Source organism: Callorhinus ursinus, unplaced genomic scaffold (genome assembly GCF_003265705.2).
Source record: "Callorhinus ursinus isolate GAN/ISIS: 27379988/994484 unplaced genomic scaffold, GSC_fseal_2.0 scaffold14, whole genome shotgun sequence".
Lineage (NCBI taxonomy): Eukaryota > Metazoa > Chordata > Mammalia > Carnivora > Otariidae > Callorhinus > Callorhinus ursinus.
In genome coordinates this window covers 34,340,234-34,363,161 of record NW_027397076.1, presented here as the reverse complement: position 1 = coordinate 34,363,161, position 22,928 = coordinate 34,340,234, and the positions used below count along the sequence as shown (strand labels likewise).

Sequence of the window (22,928 nt, the reverse complement as noted above, 5' to 3'; positions counted from 1 at the left end):
TTATTTAAGAGATAAAGAACAGCAGGGCTGGGGATAGGAAAACCTCATCTGGACAAAGAGATTTGAATGTTTAATTTTTAGAGATAGGAGAAACTTTATTGATAATTTTAATAAAAATGAAGATAATAATAACACTGTACATTTATTGAAAATTTACTATGTGACAGATCCTGTTCTAAGTGATATATATGAATGTGTATATATATATATATGTATATGTGTACATATATATGTCATTGAACTTTTAGAACAATCCTGTGTCTCTTTTATTGAAATCCCAGGATGTACCACACAGTAGGTGCTCAATAAACATTTATTGAATGAATCTTAAAAAGTAACCATCTACACTTTTTGGAAACTCTGGGCCACAGGGCTGAAGTCCAAGAGGCTCAGCTCCCATGGCCCTCTTGTTTTCTTACTCCATAGCATTTATCTCTGTCTGAAATTATCCTGTTTTTTTTTCTTTCCTTTTTTTATTATCTGTCTGTCTGTCTGTCTCTCTCCGCATGAGCATGTAATCTTTAGGAAAGCCAAGCATCACTCATCTTGTTTAGTGCTATACTTGTAGCATCCAGAACGATGCCTTGGGCATAGGAGGTAATTAATAACTATTTGTTGCATAAGTGAAAGTAGAGAACCCAACAGAAAGACTCTTTTCCACACCAGTGCACTGAATTGCAGAGCAGGGAGACTGGCTGTCCATGTGCTGATACAGCATCTTTATCTGTGCCTGTTTTCAAAGAGCATCTGTTTACTTTCTCCATCACTGACTCAACTGTTCATTTACCCAGATAGGCTTAGCGGTGGAGAAAGGAAGAAGAGAAGTTTCTTGTTTGTTTTGTTTTCAACACAGATAAACACAGATCATCACAAAGATGATCAAACCATCTCTATATGAAAACAACTCTTCCACCTCATACCCATTAGGATGGCTACCATTAAACAACAACAACAACAAACAGAAAATAACAAGTGTTGACAAAGGGTGTATAGAACTTGGAACAATTATGCACGTTGGTGGGAATATAAATGGTGCAGCCACTGTGGAAAACAGCATGGCGGTTCCTCAAAAACATTAGAGTTAGAATTACTATATGATCCAGCAATCTCATTTCTGGGTATATATCTAAGAGGATCTCGACCACTATTTGTACACCCATGTTCATGGCAGCATTATTCACAAGAGCCAAAAGGTGGAAGGCAACCGAGTGTCCATCGATGGATGAAAGGATAAACAAAATATGATCTATACACAAAGGGAATTGTGTAAGACTGTTGAGTCACAGACCTGTACCTCTGAAACAAATAATACATTATATGTTAAAAAAAAAAAAGATAGTAGGAAGGGAAAAATGAAGGGGAGGAAATCGGAAGGGGAGATGAACCATGAGAGACTATGGACTCTGAGAAACAAACTGAGGGTTCTAGAGGGGAGGGGGGTGGGGGGATGGGTCAGCCTGGTGATGGGTATTAAGGAGGGCACGTACTGAATGGAGCACTGGGTGTTATATGCAAACAATGAATCATGGAACACTACATCAACAACTAATGATGTAATGTATGGTGATTAACATAACATAATAATAAAAAAATTCAAAAAAAAAAGTAAGGAAATTCTGACACATGCCACAACATGGATGAATTTTGAGGATATTATGGGAAGTAAAATCCTAGGGGCTGGGGGCTGGAGGGAATAGGAGGTTGTTGTTTAAAGGCAACAGAGTTTTGCCAGATGAAAGGAGTTTTGAAGATTGGCTGCACAACACGTGAATATTCTTAACACCATTAAACTGTACTGTTAAAAATGGTTAAGATGGTAAACTTTGTTATGTGCATCTTTTCACAATTAAAAAAAGTAGATTTAAAAAAAGATGACTCTTGGTATATGACATATGCCTCATTTTAAACAATCAAGATCCTAAAGTGAATGATTCAGTGCAGTCAAATGAAAATGCAGAGTAAATATAAAAGGAAGAGGGGTGTAAGACTAAGAGGGAACAGCAACACCATAACTAACCTGTATTAGAGATGAGGAGGGATTAAGCATAAGCTTTTGGTTTTGTACACTTTTTTTTTTTTTTAAGATTTGTTTATTTGAGAGAGATTGAGCATGTGCGCACGAGCTGGGGGAGGAGCAGAGGGAGAGGGAGAAGCAGGCTTCCCGAGGAGCAGGGAGCCCGACGCGGGGCTCCATCCCAGGACCCCGAGACCATGACCTGAGCTGAAGGCAGACACTTAACTGACTGAGCCACCCAGGCGCCCCTGGTTTTGTCGTCTTGATGGTCACTGTGGCAAATAACACTTTTTTCAATGTAAGATACACTTAAGCATTTTACACAAATCTTTATAGATATTTAAGACTTTGGAGCCTGTGGCGTTTACCAAGTCAGGCAGATTGGATCAGGCTGTGACCAGTAATGCTGCTCTGATGTGGCATCTCTGTTTCCCAGACACCCACCTGTCTACACGAAGCTGGCAGACAATGCTTAGGGCATCGACAACTCCTTCTTCTTTCAACTGTCGACAGCCAATGGATGTAGCAATAAAACACCCCGTTCTACCGATCCCTGCACTGAAAAGAAAAGACAAAGAGTAAAAAGGTGGAGGAAAAGTAGAAAAGATAAAATATGTTCTTTTATTTATTTATTTATTTATTTTTGGTTTTCGAAAATTTTAATTCCAGTATGATATTCATCTCAGCGGTGCAATATAGTGATTCAACAATTCCAGACAACACCCAGTGCTCATCATGACAAGTACTCTCCTTAATCCCCGTCACCTATTTCACCCATCCCCCCATACACCTCCCCAAGATAAAAGATATTCTTTTAAAAGGGTATGTCTAAAGCTGAAACAGCAAGCCAGGCTTAGCAACAACAATGACAAAGCTCTCAGGCCCAGGTGACAAACCTGGCCCAGAGCAGTGCTTGAACTGCATTCTGTCATTGAGTTATATGCAGTAGGGAAAAGAGTGAAAAAGGCATTGTAATTATTCTACAAAGAATAATGAGGACCTGAATTTAGGGAAGGTATAGGCACTCGAGAAGAGGAGAAAGACTTAGATACATCACAAATATGAATCTGGGGGACCAGAAGAAAGGTAGTGCCCATGAGACAAAGGGAGAGTTCTAGAAGAAGGGCTGATTTGGGTGCAGAAGAAAGGTAGTGCCCATGAGACAAAGGGAGAGTTCTAGAAGAAGGGCTGATTTGGGTGCAGGGGAGGTTGGTGTTGGATATACTGATGCTGAAGATTCCAGTGAATAAGTGAAGATTCAGCTGGGTTTGGGAGAAGGATGTGGCCAGAGGCACAAATATCTGAGTCATTTATATCCAGATGATAGTTGAATAGAAACACTATCCATCCGATCCAGGAGGGTTTGCCAATTCATCTGCCCTAGATGGTAAATCATCAACCTAACAAGCCCTTTAACTCTCTCCATCCCTCCTTCCTCTCCCTCTCCTCGCACCCCTCAGCAATTTCAACCACTAATAGTCTTTATGCAAATTTCTCTCAAATTTACATCTAAATTCCCTAAATTTCTCCTAAACTCTAGATTAGCATTTTATCTCTTAGCTGGAACTCTTGAAGTTACTATTTTGCACTGGCTTCAGTTCAACGTATCTAAATTCAATGTATCTAAAACAGAATTATCTTTTCCCTCAATGGCATTACCAGTTAGCCACAAGTTTTCCAGCCTCGAAGTCTTGGAGCCATCTCCAACATCTCCCCCCTCACCTCCCACAACCAATCTGTTACCAATTCTTATATTTTCCACCTCTACTGAAGCTTCTGGGATCCATGCTTTCCTTTCTATAAACTGTGCTCACGTTTTTGACATCTCCCTACTTCATGGTTAGCAATGATCTCATTATGGTTGCCGAGTCTTGAGTCTCTTCCTGGACTAATTCACGATACACACAGCTGCTAGGTTCATCTTTTTAAAATAGGGATCTGATCATATTACTCTCTACTCAAAGACTGTAGACGCCTCCCAGTAGTTACGGGCAGTGTCTGAGCTCCCCACCATGGTATCCGTGGCCTCGCATGATATGAATGGGACTAACTTGCGAGCTTTCGGTCTTGTTACTGTCCTCCTTGTAACCTTTGTGCCATTTTTGTCATCTACATGAATCACTGCAAAAAATGGCTTTTATTTTCCAACTTTCTTTTCTGTGTTAAGGATATTCCTTCAGTCAGAAATGCCCTCTAAAACCTTTAAAACCTTTAAAACCACAAACATTGGTCATTTTTTAAGCTCCTGCTCAACATTATTCCAATTCTGAGAGGCTCTCCTCCCTCCTCATGGTTTGAATTAATAGTTCCCTTCTGGGCATTCAAATAGCATTGGTTTCTCATATTTGGCACTTGTTTCTTTTCTTTTTCTTTTCGTTTTTTTTTTTTTAAGATTTTATTTATTTATTTGACAGAGAGAGACACAGCGAGAGAGGGAACACAAGCAGGGGGAGTGGGACAGGGAGAAGCAGCTTCCCCGCAGAGCAGGGAGCCCGATGTGGGGCTCGACTCCAGGACCCTGGGATCATGACTTGAGCCAAAGCAGATGCTTAACGACTGAGCCACCCAGGCTCCCCTCTTTTCTTTTTATTAAAAATATTTTATTTGTTCATTTGAGAGAGACAGAGACAGAGACAGAGGCAGAGGGAGAGGGAGAAGCAAACACCCCCACCAAGCCAGGAGCCTGACATGGGGCTTGGTCCCAGGATCATGACCCGAGCAGATGCTTAACCATCTGAGCCACCCAGGTGCCCTTGGCACTTGTTTCTTATTGGATGGGAGGGCAGAGGAATTCCGAGGTGGAGGGGGGTCCCTTTTAGTTGAAGAGTCTATAAAGAGTTTGTTTCACTAGAGAGATAGGATTTGAACTGTACCCTATGAATGGCAGGCATTTTGGTTATCATGAATGAGGGAATATTACATGTATGAGAATGGTATAAAGAATGTTGCAGAACAGGATATATGATATGCAAGAGTGACTAGACTAGCTTGGCCTGAAGAGAAATTTATCCTAGAGAAATAGTGGGAAATAAGACTGGGCAGGCACAACGGGGCCTATAAAGGATCTCACACGGAAAGCTAAGAGGTTTGGACTTCGTCCTCTAAAACAGTGGTGGTTTGCTTTTTGTTGTTGTTGCTGTTGAGAATTTGATAAAAACTATGAACTTTCACTCCCCAGAAAAACCCACATAACTCTATGTACTCCAATTTGTTAAAGTAATTTCAAGGAGTTCAATGACCCCTGTGGTTTATCCATAGACCCAGGGTTAAGATCTTTTGCTCTAGGCAATGGGGTGCCATTGAGGAGTGCTGAGTGGGGATTCCATATGATGAAGGAGGATTTTAGGAACATCGTGCAAGAGAAGTGGATGGGGTAGGCTGAGCTGGGGGTGGGGCACAGGGAAGTGGGGTGTGTTTGTGCAATTAGCCAACTACTTCTAAAATACATGGATGAGGTCATTAGGGCCTGAACTTGGGTGGTTGGACAGGAAGTGATGATTATGGGAGAAGCTTTGAAGGGAAAGCCAATCTGGTGACTGATTAGATACTGAGGCTGGAGTTGAGAGAAGGGCCAAAGATAACTGTCAACATTAGATGTTGAGTGCTTGGAAAAAAGCTGGTCTTATTCTTAGAAATGGTCATCAGCAGGGCAACGGGTTTTACAGGGGAAACAGCTCGTTCGTTTTAGATATCTTGAGTGTTTTATGATTTTGGGTGGAGGACGGTTCCAGACCCAAAACATGACCCATTAGGCTGTCTTTCCTCACCCCCAAGTGAAGTTTAGGATAAGGCCTAATGCTAGAAACTGGATAATGACTCCTTTGGATACATAGATATATACTGAATTTCACTTTTAATTAAACCACAAAGGTTCACAGAAGAAGGCGGCTAAAGTTACAATTTAAAGTAATTATATTTTACTTATTAAAAATGTCATCAAAAGCTATCTTTCAAGGCTTAAGAGGTTAAACAAAGCAACATAAATTATTCTGATGAAGTACGAAGAATAAATGGCTGGTTATACAAACAACTTGAAAGCGATTTGCTTTCGTTTGGGCACACTAAAAGGAAAAGGGGAATGAGGTATCAGTTATGAGAGGAGAGTTTTAAACTAGATGTTAGGGAAGGGAACCACCACAGGCATCTGTTGCTTTTGTCTGCCTAGCCTCCAAAACCCCACGTTCTGGTAATAACACTTTGTTCTCCTTTTGGCAAACTACCGCTTACCCACTTCCCCCTTCAAAGATTTATTTCCACCTGTTTTTTTTAATGAAATCACTTTTAAAATAGCTGACTGGTTTTCACCACATTTGACATAATGATAGATACATGTTATCAAGATACCATTCTAGTATGGCTCAGGTGCCATCTTGAAACAATAAAAAAGCCATTGATAATTTTTAAAAACGTGTCATTCCTAGAGTCAATGAGCCCGATGAGACTAAACAAATAGATGTAAGTTTCAAGTTCGAGGGCTGAATAGAGTGTCCGGTTCCCTGAGCCATTGATGTAGAAGTGCTGTTCTCTACTGTGTCATTGCTGTTTGCTGAAATGCCCTGATAAGACCACTTCATTTCTGCAACGTGGCATCTCGATCAAAACTCAAATATGAAGAAGTTAGCCAATTTCAATAAATACTGAATTTACCAATAAAGTTGCAACCAGGAAGCACCACCCAACTTCCACTCGTTCGATGACTTTATGGGGGATGGACAGTTGCTTAGGCAGAAAGGACAGTTCATCCCTTACCTGCAGTGGACAACCACAGGCCCCCGGCCCGTGGAAGCAAGCCTGTCTTCTTCGACATCCAGCATGAGCTGTAGAAGAGGCTGAGCACTGTCTGGAGTCTTGTGATCAGGCCATGAGGTGTACCAGTAATGCTTCACATGTTGGGTGTGACTTCCTTGCTGAAAATAGCAAGAGCCACCAAATGCCTCATTTACTTGTGGAACTAAAAGTCATCCAAACCACAACACTGAATGCCTTCTATCACTCCCATCTTGCTGGCAACTTACTTCTGGATGGAAAAAAGAAATCTAGGAGATTGCTGAAGCATACTCTTCTACCTTGAGAAAACAATGACTATACATATGCTGATGTCCCAGTTTGACAGTCTTGCCTCTATTCAATGAGAAATAGAATTTGAAAATCGAAAAGGCATATGAAACCTATGATAACTTGCTTGCATCCCATATGTGTGCGATTTGTTGTGATAAAGAGAATGGCAGACGCAAAGGAAGCCAAGAGGGATTTGGAACGGTGTGTTTCCTGCTCTTTGAACATTCTTGACAGTGATGATAAACATATTAGCCCCCATAGGAACACTTAATTTTATACTTGGCCCCTACATTTGATTTTCTACATTCATCCTAAATTGCAGTTTTTAGCAGCAGCGAGGAGTCCCAGGAGTAAAGGAGCTACAAGGGGTCACTAAATTAGACAAGCTTTGAGTGCGGGTCCATGCACATCATCTCATAACCCAGTGCCCAAGGTGGGGGAGGGGAGGGCCTGGCACGGAATGGACACTCGAGGGCCTGTGGTGAAAAGGGTGCCTTCCTGTCTCGAATTCCCCTCTAAAGCCCTCAGTGCCGCTCTGCGTCTACTCTCTGTATGCTTTTGTCCCAGCAGTGAGGCTCTAGATAGGACTGAAATCTTTTGAGATGATTGTCCTCTAGAAGCAAAAACAAAACCATGGCAATGTTCCTCAGCATCTGCTGCCCATAACTCCAATAAGATAACTTTTGTATGACACAATCTGGTCTGGGGAAAGTCCCCATAAATTACTGTAACTCCAAGTTTGGGAAGATCTCATCAACACTTCAGGCTTGTCTTTCCTCCCACAGCCACCCACAAGCACAGATTTTTCTCTTTCACAGTTTCCAGGCCTTACTAAAAGCTGCTTAGACCAAAGTCATGTTAAGAAAACAAAAAAACAAAAAAACAAAAAACAACAAGCCCCCCACCCCCCAAATCATGGTAAAGTCTCCAGTACAAACCTTTAGTTAAAGGCATTTGAAAGGTTGAATCAGGGATGTTTTGTTTCTAGAAATTAGAAGATCACAACATCCTACTTAGTGAATTTCCTTAATGCCTACTTACATTACTTTAATTATTCCACATACTAAGAGTAGCTGACGACAAAGAAATACATGAGAAGATGATGATCATTTCTCTTTGATCTTGGCATTATTTTTTTAAATTGAATCTGCCATACTTATTAGGATAAATACTTTCAGAGGAGAAATGTAATCCTGCCATATCATCTACTTTGTAGATAGCTCCAGCTACATAATCTTACCTTTAAGACAAGGTTTCGAACAGTGTAGTTGTCACATTCATTTACATTGATGACCAGAACCTCAACTTTCCCATATATTCCTCTCTTTTCTGGCCAGTATAGCACACATTTCTGGAAGAGGAGAAAAAAGGAACACAGCAGATATTAATGATTTCACTGGCCTTGGAGTACTTTTCATTCAAGCATCTCAAGAGTTTTTATTTAATTAATTCTAAAAATATCAGGTATCGATTTTACAAGGCTGGAAATGGACTAAAACCACTGAATTGTACATTTTAAACAAGTGACTTTTATGGTATATGAATTATATCTCAATAAAATTTTAAAAATGAAGTATCAATTTTTACACGTGCCTGTCAAACACTATTTTTACTAAACCCATACCAAAAGGGGGCAAGATTTCCCAAAACCTGAAATTAAGAAATAATTGAGAAATTAAGCATTAAGAAATTAAAAAAATACAAGTATTAGACTTTATCATGTGATACAATAAAAGAAATGGTTTTTCACAATGATTGAGCCAAGTCACATTTTCATGCTCCGTCCAGTTGAAGCATCTAAAAAGAGTATCTGTAATGTGTTAGATGCCACCGAATGAAGGTTCCCTAGTATGTAAAGAAGATGTAATGATCATTAATATATCTATGGTATTATATTTTCCAGGACCGATGGTCTTTTCACCTATAGGGTCGATTGAAATAAATGTATGACAAAATTATTTTTAAGAAAACATTTTTAGGGGCACCTGGGTGGCTCAGTCGTTAACCGTCTGCCTTCGGCTCAGGTCATGATCCCAGGGTCCTGGGATCGAGCCCCACATCGGGCCCCCTGCTCAGCTGTTCCCTCTCTTAAATAAATAAAGAAATATTAATTTATTTGACAGAGAGAGAACACAAGCAGGGGGAGAAGCAGAGAGAGAGAGACAGGGAGAAGCAGGCTCCCCGCTGAGCAGGGAGCCCAACGTGGGGCTCAATCCCAGGACCCTGGGATCATGACCTGAGCTGAAGGCAGTTGCTTAGCCAACTGAGCCACCCAGGTGCCCCTAAATAACTAAAAATCTTTAAAAAAAAAACATTTTTATAACGGATCCTCTTTGAAGGGTTTAATAAGAGTAATAATAATTATATTGCAACTGTGGCATTATAACATGGTAGTTAAGGTGCAGGCTTTGGAGCCATAGAACCTAGGTCCAAATTTTGGTTTTGCCACTTATGATTAGCTGAGAATCTGTAAGAAAGACACTTAATCTCTGTGGCCTCAGTTTACTCATCACTTACTACATGAAAGGCACTTAGGACAAAGCCAGACATACAGTAAGCATTTAAAACACGTTGTTCTTCTTATTGTTGTTCCAACTTTAGGTTTTTGATCTAAATGATTCAGTCATTACTTCATTATACATTAGATCATGAATTAAATATTGTATAATTATTATATCCAAGCTACATTATTAAAAGAAAAATACAAAAAGAGATTCAAGCATACATATAGGTTCATATTATTTATTATTTGTCTTTTAAACAGCTACAAAAAAACTATGAATTCTGACCACGTATTTCAGTGATTAAGAAAGTAAAGTGTGAAAGGTGATGTTTTATTTCAAGTGCCCAGAGAAGCAATGTTAACTTTAGAAATACTATTTAAATAGAACTTATCATTTTCTTGCAAACACACATGCACATTTATAGAGAAATTCCTTCACATTTATAGAGAAATTGCCTTCAGTCAGGACATTTTAGTCCTCAGGATACTTGTTTCTTTACATCCCAGGTCAAAGGCATAGGACCACACTTGAAAAAAAATTAAGAACGTACAGATTCAAAAGAGCAACGAAAGAAAGAATCACAGATGTACAGAGCTGGAGGAAAAGACCCGTAAAGTATCAGAAACACACCTCAGGGAGTCTATCATGCTAAGTACTAACCACTCCACATGCTAGAGACAGGATGGAATAACTGTTTCTTTCATCCATTACAATAAAAACACATTTGCATCCTCTGTGTCCTGGTCCTTTTCCAAACAAAGTAAATCATTTTCATCTCTATTTACATGCCACCCCACACCCGAGACCGGCCGGCAATCAGGCTGAAGGCATACTCTGGCTGACATAACATTAAGTAAAGAAACCTTTTAAAAATAAAGCAACTTATTTCTCTCCTCATTTACTAGTGCCAAGTGTCTCAAATTTCCCAGGTTTGTTAAAGAGAATCATACTAACCAATCTGCCTGGTTTCTTTCAATGAAGCATCAATTATTTTGCTGTGAGACCCGAGCTATTGTGTAAAACCCATGCCTCCTGGATGAATCCAAGAAGAGTGACAAAGGATCTTGAGAAAGGTATTGAACAAAGAAAGAGGCATTCAGCGGTCCAGCAGTCTGGCATACGTGCCCCATTGTCCACGATGAGCCCTGAGCAGCAAGCCCCTCTTTGGGAAGGTGGCTCTTGAAACCAGTAGGAAAAAGCTGCAAGGCAGGAGCTCAAAACCTGCACCCTGACTCTTAACAATACTTGAACAGCCTTGTGCACCTACTTGATAAATGGAAGCGCTGCTCCGTTCTCTCTCAAGCTTGCCGGGGCCCTCTTGAATGTTTTTCTTGACTCTTTACCAAAAATGCAATTGGCAGTCGGCTCCCAGTAGACAATGCAATGTGACTTGTTCATTCAAACAACCCTTAATTAGCATCCCATCTCCTTTCTGAGATACAATAGCTTATTTTTACACACTGAATACATTTTTCCCCCTTTAGAAGCACACAGAAAAAGAGACCAGATAAATGTGGGTGCTTTTGAACGTGAGGTGGGGGAGAGCTGCAAATGTAGTTGTTTAAAGAGCACAAGTTCATGTTCAAATTATTTTTGTGAACAGCTTTTTAGGGTTTCTTTATTGAGGTGCTAACAATGATATGAAAGGCAGAAAATGCAAGGAAGGAAAATGCTCTCTTACAGATAATATTGTGAAAGCCCACTAATTGTAGGTAATTCAAGAAAGCATGCTATCTCACAGAATATAACCCCAAATTATCACTATTCTTTGCTAACTGGGCTGATCCTTTCAGTGAAATTATCTATTAATTCCAAAAATTCATAACTTGGAGGAAAAAAGAGGGTTTCAGAGGCTCATGTGTCTCTTGTACAAACAAGCAATTAGTGAACCCCGACTGTAAAGATTCTGGACGTCAACAAATTCTTCATAATTAGTGGTTTATCGCAAAAGTAGAATACAGAGCAAAGCAATGCAAACTCCTCTATTTTTTTTTTCTTTGACCTTCCCTCTCACTTCCACCACATTAGGGCTATTTGTGTATAGAGAGGAAGGAGGTCTAGCTAGTAGTTTAGTTGCCTGGAAAAAAAATCTATTTTTAAGTTACTTTCTTTTTGAATTCTATGCATTTAAAATCAAAAAGATTTTGCTCTCTGAGCTAAAGACACATATCATCACATAGACAGTGGCTCTAAATAAATAAAAAGAAGATGGTCAGTTTCATTTGGGTTACATTAGCATATGAGAGGTATAGGATGGGTCAGTTTGCCTACAGTTATTATAGTTACTTTCATTCCTGTGTTCCTACTAAGTATTACCAACAAAGGTGCAGCAATTTATTATTATAAGTACCTTCACCCATATCACTTAATCCCTTCCACAATCATTTGAATTAGGTACACCGGGTTAAGTATTATTATTATTATTATTATTGTTATTATTATTTATCATTTGACAGCAGAGGAAACTGAAGTTCAGGTATTCTGGTAGAGGGCTCTGGGAAAATTCCCTTGGGAACTAAAACTCTCAGAGCAAACATCATTTTAAAAATTTAACTTTCTATCTTTGATATCCACTGTCTCTTAACCAACCCTACTTTGCCACGGCATTAACCAGTGGCTTTCCTTCTCTCTGTGTAGTAGGCTGGTGCTCATGCAACACAATGTTCTTGGGCCACTCTCCTACTCAGCTCAGTACTTCTGTTACTATCGGCTGAGCTGTACGTGTTCACCAAGGGGTACTTAAATTCAAATCTTCTTATGGCAATTGTAACTCATTAGTGAAGCCCGGTAATTTAATTTTACGTAAATTAATGAAACAGGAAGGTGCAGAGGAAAAGGGAATTGTTCTAGGAAATAATTGTACAAGTTAAATAAGTTTTTCATTGGAAAAAAAAGGACTCAGTAGAAAAAACTGTAGTCAAATCAGGTACAGGTGACAATGATGAAAGTTAGTGCAAAGTTTGAAAATCTATGGAGGATTCTACATGCATAATTCCTTTACAAACATTTCTGTGTTCTCTCTCATTTTAAAGAAACTGAAATGGGAAATTTTGATGATGTATAAAGGGCATGATTTGCATAAGCCATATGATCTAGAACTCCAGCTTCGGACCAACACTAACAAAACAAAACAAACTGAGTCCTATGAAAAAAATGAACAAATTTTAGTGTGAGCAAATGTACATGTTTTAAGATAAAGTAAAGCATTAGAGTTCTGTTGTTGTTTTTGTGAGTTTTCTACTAACTTTTTTGGCTAATCGTGTCAAATAAGAGGGCTTCTAACTATAGTTAGAAGTAAAGCAGGCTACAATTGAGTAAAACCTAGCAAATTAAAAATTAAGGTGCAGTTATATTTGGAATATAAACATGTTTGAAAGGACAGGTGAGTAATTTTGCTTGAGAGCCGTCAGCCTCTGAATTACGGGCCACCCTTAATTGTTTGGGCAGTACAAGCAGAGGAAATGGGAATGAGAGATTAGCTGTCCAGCATTGCTAGGCAGTGCTAGGCCAGGCTGCCTCTCTAGATATTATAATAGCTAATTCTGGTCCTAAAGGAAAGCTGAAATGAAAACTGGTCAGCAGGCTCCCCTGTCTACCTGCCGGGCTGGCCTTCCACATTACCTTCCTTGACCTTGTTTGGACAGACACCTGGTTCTGAGACTTGGTTTGCTTGGGGTTTTTGTTTTTTGTTTTTGTTTTTTGTTTTTTTCATTCTTGGTACAGGCATACCTTGTTTTATTGAGCTTCACTTTATGTGCTTTGTAGATCCTGCATTTTCTACAAATTGAAAGTTTGTGGCAAGCCTGCCTGGAGATTCCTTCCTGAAGTTTATTAGCACCATTTTTCCAACCGTTTTTGCTCGCTTCATGTCTCCATGTCACATTTTGGTAATTCTCGCATATTTCAAACTTTTTCATTATGATTACATTTCTTATGGTGATCTGTGATCAGTGATCTGTGGTGTTACTATTGTCATTGTTTTGGGGGTTCCATGAACTATGCCTATCGATACTTGGGTGTGCTCTGAGTGCCCCACTGACTGGCCATTTCCCGTGCCTCTCCCTTTCCTGGGGTGTCCCTATTCCCTGAGACACAACAGTATTGCAATGAGGCCAGTTAATAACCCTACAGTGGCCTCTTGGTGTTCGTGTGAAAGGAAGAGTCGTACGTCTCTCGCTTTCAATCAAAAGCTAGGTATGATGAAGCTTCGTGAGGAAGGTGTGTCGAAAGTCGAGATACGCCCAAAGCTAGGCCTCCTGCACCAGTTTGCCAAGTTGTGAATTCAGGGCAGAAGTTCTTGAAGGAAATTAAAAGTGCCACCCCAGTGAGCACACGAATGATAAGAAAGAGAAAAAGCCTATTGGTGATATGAGAATACCGGGATTATTAAATAAGAGCTTGGCAATTATTCATTTAGTTATTAGAAAGTAGAAAGGTTCATGAAAATATAAAGCCTGGGAATTTCTAAAGATAACTCCACCTTCATTTTTTGGGGAGGAAATGATTTTTGTCTATTCCAAACAATGACACTCAACACAATTGAAAGTTGGCACATTTTTGGTAAACAGCATTTTCCTGGTAGTGTGAAGCTTACTGCATATTTCTTTTGAGCCAGACTTCTCAGTATCATTTTGATCTGCAAAACATCAAAGTTTCCTCTATGGAATTATATTTACATCATGGAGTGTCTGGACTGAAAGGAATTTTTAATTTTAATTTAATGAGTAATGCTTTCTACTCAGATTGAAACAATGTGGCTAAATGTTGCTAAATGTGGCATGAGTTCTGGGTCATCAATTACTGTCTTTCATCCCTTGCTAGGTACCCTTCTTCTGGTTTTTGGCTTCTATGGCTGCTACTGAGAAGCTATTTGTTAGTTACTCTGTTGTTAAAATCATCTCTGTAGTGTTTTTTAGTTTTATAGTTGTATCTAGTTGTGGATTTATTTTTACTTACTAGCCTAGGATTTATGGTGCTTCTCAAATCTGACAGCTCCATGTCTTTTATCACTTCTGGAAAATCCCTGGCCACTATTTTCTCAAATATTACTTCTTTTCTTATGTTCTCTTTTTTCTTCTTCTAAAATATCCATTAAATATACATTGGACATTTACATACTTCCCTCTAGGTCTTAAACTTTCTTTCATATTTTTGGTCATTTCAATCTGGGTAATTTCCTTAGCTCTATTTGTAACTCAGTCATTATTTTTTATTCAGCTATGTCTAGCCTGCTATCACACCTGTCTAATGAAGTGTTCTTTTTAAATTTTAATATCTACATAACATTTATTTCTAGGACTCTTTGGTTTGTTTTTACATCTTCCTAGTTTTTTTGGGTAGTAACTTCTTCCCCTGTCAAGCTTTTAATCTTATATATTGTATGCTTAATTATAAAAAAAATAGCCTGTATTTATAGTATCTATTATTTTCATTTCTTGTGGTCTACTTTACCTGCTTGTTGCTTCTTCTGATTTTTCTTTATGTTGTTTATTTACTTGTGTTGTCTCATAATTTTGACTTGTGAGCTTATGTTTGGCTGAGCTTTTTCTGTTGAAATTCTGTGAGTAAATCCTGAGAGTGTATGCATCCCGAAAGCTTTTGCATTTGTTTCTGTAAAGTGCCATAGAGCGTTATTAACCCAGGATTATGTTTTACATTATTGTTCTTCTTGGCATTTCCTGGTTTTCGAATGGTGAATACTACAGAGAACCTTTTTATCTATCTCACGAGAAGACCAGATTTAGATGGATTAATTTCCTGTTATAGTCCTCTTTTGGTCGGCAGGTTTATTTTTGTGGCTCACCTTTTTACTGAAGGCACAGCCCTTGCAGGAGCTCACTCTATGGAAGGTCTCCATTCCAGCTCTTGGCTCCTGCAAGCTCAAGGCTTTGTCTCCAGTTCTTGTATTGTCATTAAAGCACAAGTAACCCATAATTCTCTGGCTTTATGCCTTTTATTCAGTTTTTAACTGCTAGGACTTTTTTCCCCCCAAGCTCTGTTAGGCATGCTATTTTTATTTTACTATTTTATCTGTAAAACATCAAAGTTTCCTCTATAGTATTATATTTACATAATGGAAGCTCTGAACAAAAAGGAATTTTTAATTTTAATAATGAGTAATGCAGTCCACTCAGATCTAGGAAATGTTGTTAATTTATGTTTTATATTTTATGTTGTTTTAAATTTTATCTAGCATGACTAGTTTTGTAATGGGAGGTTTTTCAGATGATCTAGCCTCTTTGTATGCAGGAATGCATATACACAGAGAATACACCTTCTAAACCTGAAGAGTCTGTTCTGAGTAGGTAAAATAAAGGCAAAGTGTCATGGATATTAAACAAAATGTCATGGATATTAAACTGCAGGAATTATCAGTGGCCCAGTGTGTTGATATACTGATATGGGTGAAAGAGCTGAGAATATTAGGGGCGATTTTTATTATGCCTCCTCAGGCTTTCATATAAGATTCATAGAAATATATTTATTCAGTAAGCTATGTAGTTAATTAAGTATATAGCTTCATCTATTGACCCAAAATACACTTTTTTTCTAGGATAGATTTCAGAAAAAAATCCTTTATCTACTGTAGCAAAAAATGAAAGAAGGCAACAAGCTTTACAAAACTTATGAATTGCTGCTTGTGAGCCTGGAGTTTCTTGATTAGCACAAGATTATACTATACTGAAGGGTTATAACTCACCAAAAAGGTATAAGGGAAAGCTCGGTTTTCTTCAATTCTTATTGTCATCGTGAAGCTCTGATACAGTAACTTTGACAAGAAAGCAAACACAAATGCTGACTAAAATACAGTAAATTATTCCAGTGAGATGCCCTAAAATGTAAGCAGTACATAGAACCCCTTGGGAATTACATAATTCTGTTTTTATGATGTAAAGTACTGAATGAGTGTTCTGGAAGCTAGACCCTTAGGAAAGACTGCTGGTATGGAAATAGAATCTAACCTTGTCTCTCTCTTGGATTTCCTGTTACGAAGATATGGAAAAAGTTGCTTGACTTTTGTAGCTTCCTTCAAATCTCCCTTGCTCAGTGGGGCTTCATCCCTCCTCCCCATATCATACAAGAGCTTACTCTCCCCCCACCATCCCTCCGACCGCTCAGCATACCCAATCTCCTTATCCTACCCACCTTGTTCCCCCATACCATTTATCCTTTCTAGTTGCTACAGTTTTATGCATTTATTATGTTTATTGTTTTTTAATCTGTCTTCCCCATTAGAAAGTTAAAATCTACCAATGTCAGGCATCTCTGTATGTTTTTTTACTAGTATATTACCAACAACTAAAGTAGTATCTGTCACATCGTAAGTGTTCAAAAATTACTTGGGATATGAATGAGTAATTTTTTTTTATTTCCCTGCTTATAAATCAGAGTGATAATTCATAGCCCCTCATTTCCTTATGGAGATATGTGAGATACACGTACGTCAAGTACACTGATTATTCTGATAGAAAGCTGCCGTTCATACAATGACACCAACGACCATTCTTGGAAGCATGAAGTGAACTTGTCTTTAAATGTCTTAAAGTTTCCATCTTAAATCTGTTCCGAAGTACATGGCAATTTTCCTTATACAATATCTCTTCTATAGCAACAGAAAATTTATAACATTCACTACTTGGGTAAAGGTCATACCTCATTTTTTTCTTTGAGTTTTGTAATCATGACAATCACGGGACTGTCTTCCTGCCAAACCATCTGCCAGAAATCATTCACGGTGTTGATCATGGGGCCCTGTGTGGCAATGAATGCTTTCTCTTTGCCACTGTAGCCCTGGTTTGAGTAAAGAGACAAAAATACTGGATTTGAAATTCATGCCTCCCACTGAAAGTTTAGAACCAGTTCAGAACAAAATGGCTCTACTAGTCCAAACGCAACACCAGCTTTCACAGCTTCACTGGAGCACCATTCATCCGGATGTTCTCCCAGCAAGTCAAGCACAGCGCACAGTAGTGAGTGGCATAATGCCCCGTTCTCACCAGAGCACCCCTAGCACCCAGAGCGCTGCAGCCAGAGACTCACAGGAAAGGAAGACTTAAGGTAAAGGACCTGCTACCAATGTCGATTATGACAAACGAACGAATAAGCTTGCTAGTAACCAAGTTAAATCAAAATTAATTCACTCTGAGGGGGAAAAAAAAAAGAAGCCTAACAATTCCAAATAGTAAGTTTACATGCTCATCAGAAAGAAATTTATATTTACTTACTTACCCTAATATAATTAGCATTAATGTAGGTGCTCAAAGAATCAGTTACATTTTTTGGTCTTAGGCACACTCTGCTGAGGGGATCTAATGAAGAAAATAAGAAGGAATGCATTAGACAAATTTACCCTTTTTAAAGTTCCTCAGAACACCAGTAACTGTACATAGCACACTTGTTAATTTATATACTGACCATCTGGCTTGTGTCAATGTTTGCTGATGCGTCTGTGTGTCTGTCTCTTGATACACCTGTGTTTATTGAGGGACAATTAGGCCCATCTTGGCCCCTGTCGCTTAACACAAACCTTGCCCATAAGCTTGAGATGATGAGTTTATTCATCATGCTATTTTTTGTGGGTTTCTGATTCTTGACCTCATTTCTTTTTTATGCTCCTTTTCCTGTTCTTTGGATTTGGAATTTGTACCAGATTTTCTTACTTACTTCGCTCTTCTCTTCTGCCCAATAACAAACACTTGGTCTGGCCCAAATCCCCGTCCCTAAAGAAGCTGTCTTTGGTTACCATGTGTGGCAGTTTGTCCACCTAGAGCAGGAAAATCTGATATTAGGTAGATTGTTATAGTGCTAGCAACATTGTCTTAATTGTTCAAATCATTTTCCATCCAGAAGTTGAAAGGCTCTTTGCAAACCATGGTGTTATGGAAAATATGGTAGCTATTTTGACCAATGTTTACATAAATGAATTAAGATCAAATCATCCATTTATGATTTCTTTAGTCTGACACACTCTGAGCCTCTAAAAGGTAAAGACGGAGATTTTTCATTATATCTAAGACTTAGTGTCTAGGACAGTGCTTATATTTATATATATATATATATAAATATATATATAGTAGACACTCAATAAATGTCTATTGCATTGATTTAGATGGTCCTTTCCATTTTTTAAAAAGTCAGTTCTATGCATTCCTCTCTAGTAATTGTTTTATTACTGTTCTTCTCTAGACAGGTAAACTTGTGAGAGCTGATCATACCCACTGTTCTTACCTCTTCCTCTAGAATTCAATCCTCCTTGTGTACACCCCAATTTATTCTAACCTTAGTTTTATGCAGAGACTACTTTTGCTGATGCCACCAATGACTCTTTTTGTTGACCTAAACCAAATAAGCCTATTGTGGTATTTTTTTCATGTTTTATCTTAATATTTACCATCTTATATTTTAAGTGCTTACATTTTGGCCTGCCCTCAATGAATTGTACTGAACCCCTTAAAGGCAAGAATTGTATTTAATTAACTCTTTTTTTTTGAAACTAACTTTTGTATCCTTTGCAATTTCTACCTGGCATGTGGCTCATAGAGTGCTTAATACCAGAATTCATTTCTATTAGAGTTGAAACACTGTTTTTGACTTTCTAGATTCCTTTTCTTTCTTAGCAAAGGGGACAGGAAAACTTTCATTCCTTTTCAGTATCCACTGACTATTAGAAGCTTCCATAGGGCTCTACATCAGTGAGACTTGAAAAGAGGCCCACTCCCTTCAGTTTTTATAATGCCTACCATGTATATGATTTATTGGGAACTCAGCCCTATAAACTGCTTAGAAGCAGGTTTCTCGTCAAGTTAACTTAGTTTGGAAACTGGCAATTTATAAGATTTCCAAGTAGTTAGAGGTTTCCAAAAACTTTTTAAGCAAGAATGAACCATAGGACTGAGTAAGGGAAAACTGGCATCCTAACCAAAGCCTTTTAGCCTTTTTACTGTTAGATTGACTAAATAAAAAAAAGGAAAACTGGCATCCTAACCTAAAAAAGCTGAGGATTAAAGAAAATCCAAAACTTTATCATCATTGTCATCGTCATCATTATTTTCATCACTACTGTTATAATTGTATTCATTTTTTGCATTTCAAGTCGATATGTGTATTTTAAATCTATATATTGGTCAAATTCACTACGATAACCTTTTTTCAGGACAGGTATTTCTGGACTAGATGTTAAATATTTAGCATGCCACTTATGACACATCTAGGAAGTGGTAATAACAATTCTAACACTGAGCAATTTTTCTTCCCTCGCCTCTGCTCTTCCCCTTTTATTTCCTTCCTTCTCTCCTCTTGCTTTCCTCCTCTTTCATCTCCCTTTCCCCTCCCTCCCTTCTTCCTCTCTTATTCCTTCTCTTCCTTCTGCTCTCCTTCCTGTTTCTTTTTTCCTCTCAACAAATTATTGAACACATATAGATTTAGTGTACAGAACACATGAAATTTCCCCGTCTAGCCTCTTTAAAATACCTCTGGCAATTTAAGTCTTCTATTTAACAGACAAAATGGTACCTGGATCCTGATATTCTTTAGTTTTTTTTTTTTAAAGATTTCTTTATTTGAGAGAGAGAGAGAGAGTGCGAAGGGGAGGGGCAGAGGGAGAGGAAGAGAGAAACTCAAGTAGACTCCACAATAAGCGTGGAGCCTGGCGCTGGGCTCGATCTAACCACCATGAGATCACAACCTGAGCCAAAACCAAGAGTCAGACACTTAACCGACTGCACCACCCAGGTGCCCCTGGATCCTGATATTCTGACTGGCATCCTATCAGATTTTGCCAAAGGTTATTCTGTGCTGAAGATTTCTTCTCTGGGCAGAAATGCATTTGAGGTTTGGAGTCAAGAGGAGAAGATATTAGATGAAAGAAGAGTTTATACTGCTAGTGTATCCCTGGGCAAAGACAGGGATGAGAGGAATAGCATAGTTTTTCTAGACGAATTCAAGGTAAGTGGGAAATGGGAGGAAGGGCAAGGACTTGGGTCCTCCTTCAAGGTGACTGGGAGTCACCCTCAGTTTGCTGCAGGAGGGAGAGAACACTCCAGGCCTGAATTATCCAATATGGTGCCCCTAGCCACACGTAGCTAACATTAAGTTAATTAAAATAAAATAAAACTTAAAAATCAGTTCCTTGGGTGCACTGGCAACACTTCAATTGCTTCATTGCTATCTGTAGCTAATGGCCATCACATTGGAGATAAAGAGCATTTCCATAACGGTACTGGGTTTTGACGGACAGTGCTGATCATGGCAATGCCAGATGGCGATTATATGGAAACTCACTTTTTAAGATCCATGTGAAAATTATAAGAGAAAACAGCGCTCTTAAATAGTCTGCTTTTGAAACCATAAAGTTTTCTTTCCCTAGTTAGTGTTATTATTTTCTGGAATTGGTTCTGGGGTTAATGATCAATGCACCCTCAATTAGGTGGAAGGAAAGGAGAAACTAACATTAGGTGGGGGCTCACTATTAGTGGGAACTTCCCTTTTCACATATGATTACTTAATTCTCTCCACGGCCCTACATAGTAATATTATTATCACTATCTTTAGAGATGAAGAAAGGATGGCACAGAAAGATTAAGTTGTCTGCCATAAACTATGAATGCTCCTGCCAGGGTAGGGAGGCAAGTCTAACTCCAATGTTTTGTTTGAGCCACACAACTTGTTGCCTTAACGAATGGCTCACTTACTTGCATATCTACTCTGTTCTGGGCACTTAATAGAACAAGAAACATAAGTAAGAAATATTACCAGACTTTAAATTTTTAAATATGAAATGATGGCCAAAGTAATTAGAGTTTAATTAATAGAGTTCTTTAATTTCATCTATATTTTTTTAATTTTGTTTTATTATGTTATGTTAATCACCATACATTACATCATTAGTTTTTGATGTAGTGTTCCATGATTCATATGATGTTTTATATTTGTATACATAAATTGCATGGAATAAATATATATGAAATTTGTTACTATACTTCATTGTTGTGCAAATAACTTCATATTGATGTGTGATCAATTTTTTTCCCATTGCTTTTGTGATTTAGGACATAGACATATTTTCATCATTAATATTTGTTTATGTTGCAAAATAATGTGATATAAATTTACCCTTTGCACTTTAATCTACCACATAGAGTGTTCTGAGCCAGGCTGACATCATCCTTAGAGAAACAGCCATGATTTAATTTGTTCTTGGTCATCCATATTTCTGCTGCAAAACATCCTCCAAATTATATGGCCTCACTACTATGTACAAGCTGGAACCTTTTTTTTTTTTTAAGATTTTATTTATTTATTTGAGAGAGAAAGAGTGAGACAGAGACAACACAAGAGGGGGAGCGGCAGAGGTAGTGGGAGAAACAGACTCCCCACTGAGCAGGGAGCCTGATATGGGCCTCCATCCCAGGACCCTGGGATCATGACCTGAGCCGAAGGCAGACGCTTAACCCACTGAGCCACCCAGGCGCCCCCATGCTGGAAGCTTTTAAACTTGAGTTTATTACAGGTTAAAACAATTAAAAAAAAACATAATACTTGGGGGGCCTGAGTGGTTCTGTTGGTTAAGCATCTGCCTTCAGCTCAGGTCATGAACCCAGGGTCCTGGGATAGAGCCGACACTGGGCTCCCTGCTCAGTGGGGAGTTTGTTTCTCTCTCTCTCCCTCTGCTCCTCACCCCCCACTGGTACTCTCTCTCGTGCTCTCTCTCAAATTAATCAATAAAATCTTTAAAAAAACCCATAATATTTAAAATCTTAATCACTTTTAATTCTTTTATGTAATATTTCAAATTTATCCCATATTATAGTCTAAAATAATCCATAAGGAATAGCTTTCCATATAAATTCCAGTCTTCTCTGATGATTTCAACCAGTAGTGTGGCGTCCCCAAACTATACTTACTAAATTATATTTTGTGCAACAGGGGGTGGGTGGTGCATTCAGGCTACAGACATTTTCAACAGAAAATCCATTATTTGCAACATCAGTTGTCAGCACAGGTGCCCTGGTTCAAGTGATCCACCCAGTTCTGGGAATGGAAAAGCTGACACAGGACTATGGAAGACTATGTCTGATATCATCTGGGCAGGAAATAGAGAAGGCTGAAGTTTTTTTTATTTTTTTTTTAAAGATTTATTTATTTATTTTAGAGAAAGAGAGAAAAGGAGAAAGAGTGTGTGAGTGTGGGGAGGGGCAGAGGGCACGCATCTTCAAGCAGACTTCCCGCTGAGCCAGAAGCCCAACATGGGGCCCTGTAGGGCTCAACCTCATGATCCATGAGATCATGACCTGAGCTGAAACCAACAGTCAGATGCTTAACTGACTGAGCCACCCAGGCACCCATGAGAAGGT

At 38.7% G+C, this 22,928-nt stretch overlaps 1 protein-coding gene across 2 annotated transcripts in view; it reads right to left on the bottom strand.

Moving 5' to 3' along the window:
- Positions 1–22,928, bottom strand: part of PTPRR (protein tyrosine phosphatase receptor type R) — a 240,815-nt gene that overhangs the window by 16,436 nt on the left and 201,451 nt on the right. For both annotated transcript variants that reach the window (XM_025882873.2, XM_073900670.1), the window contains 5 exons: positions 17,806–17,885; positions 17,230–17,367; positions 8,313–8,423; positions 6,764–6,921; positions 2,459–2,572 (listed from right to left, as the gene is read on the bottom strand). In XM_025882873.2, coding sequence (XP_025738658.2) covers positions 2,459–2,572; positions 6,764–6,921; positions 8,313–8,423; positions 17,230–17,367; positions 17,806–17,885 — 601 coding nt within the window. The remainder of the gene's footprint in view (positions 1–2,458; positions 2,573–6,763; positions 6,922–8,312; positions 8,424–17,229; positions 17,368–17,805; positions 17,886–22,928) is intronic.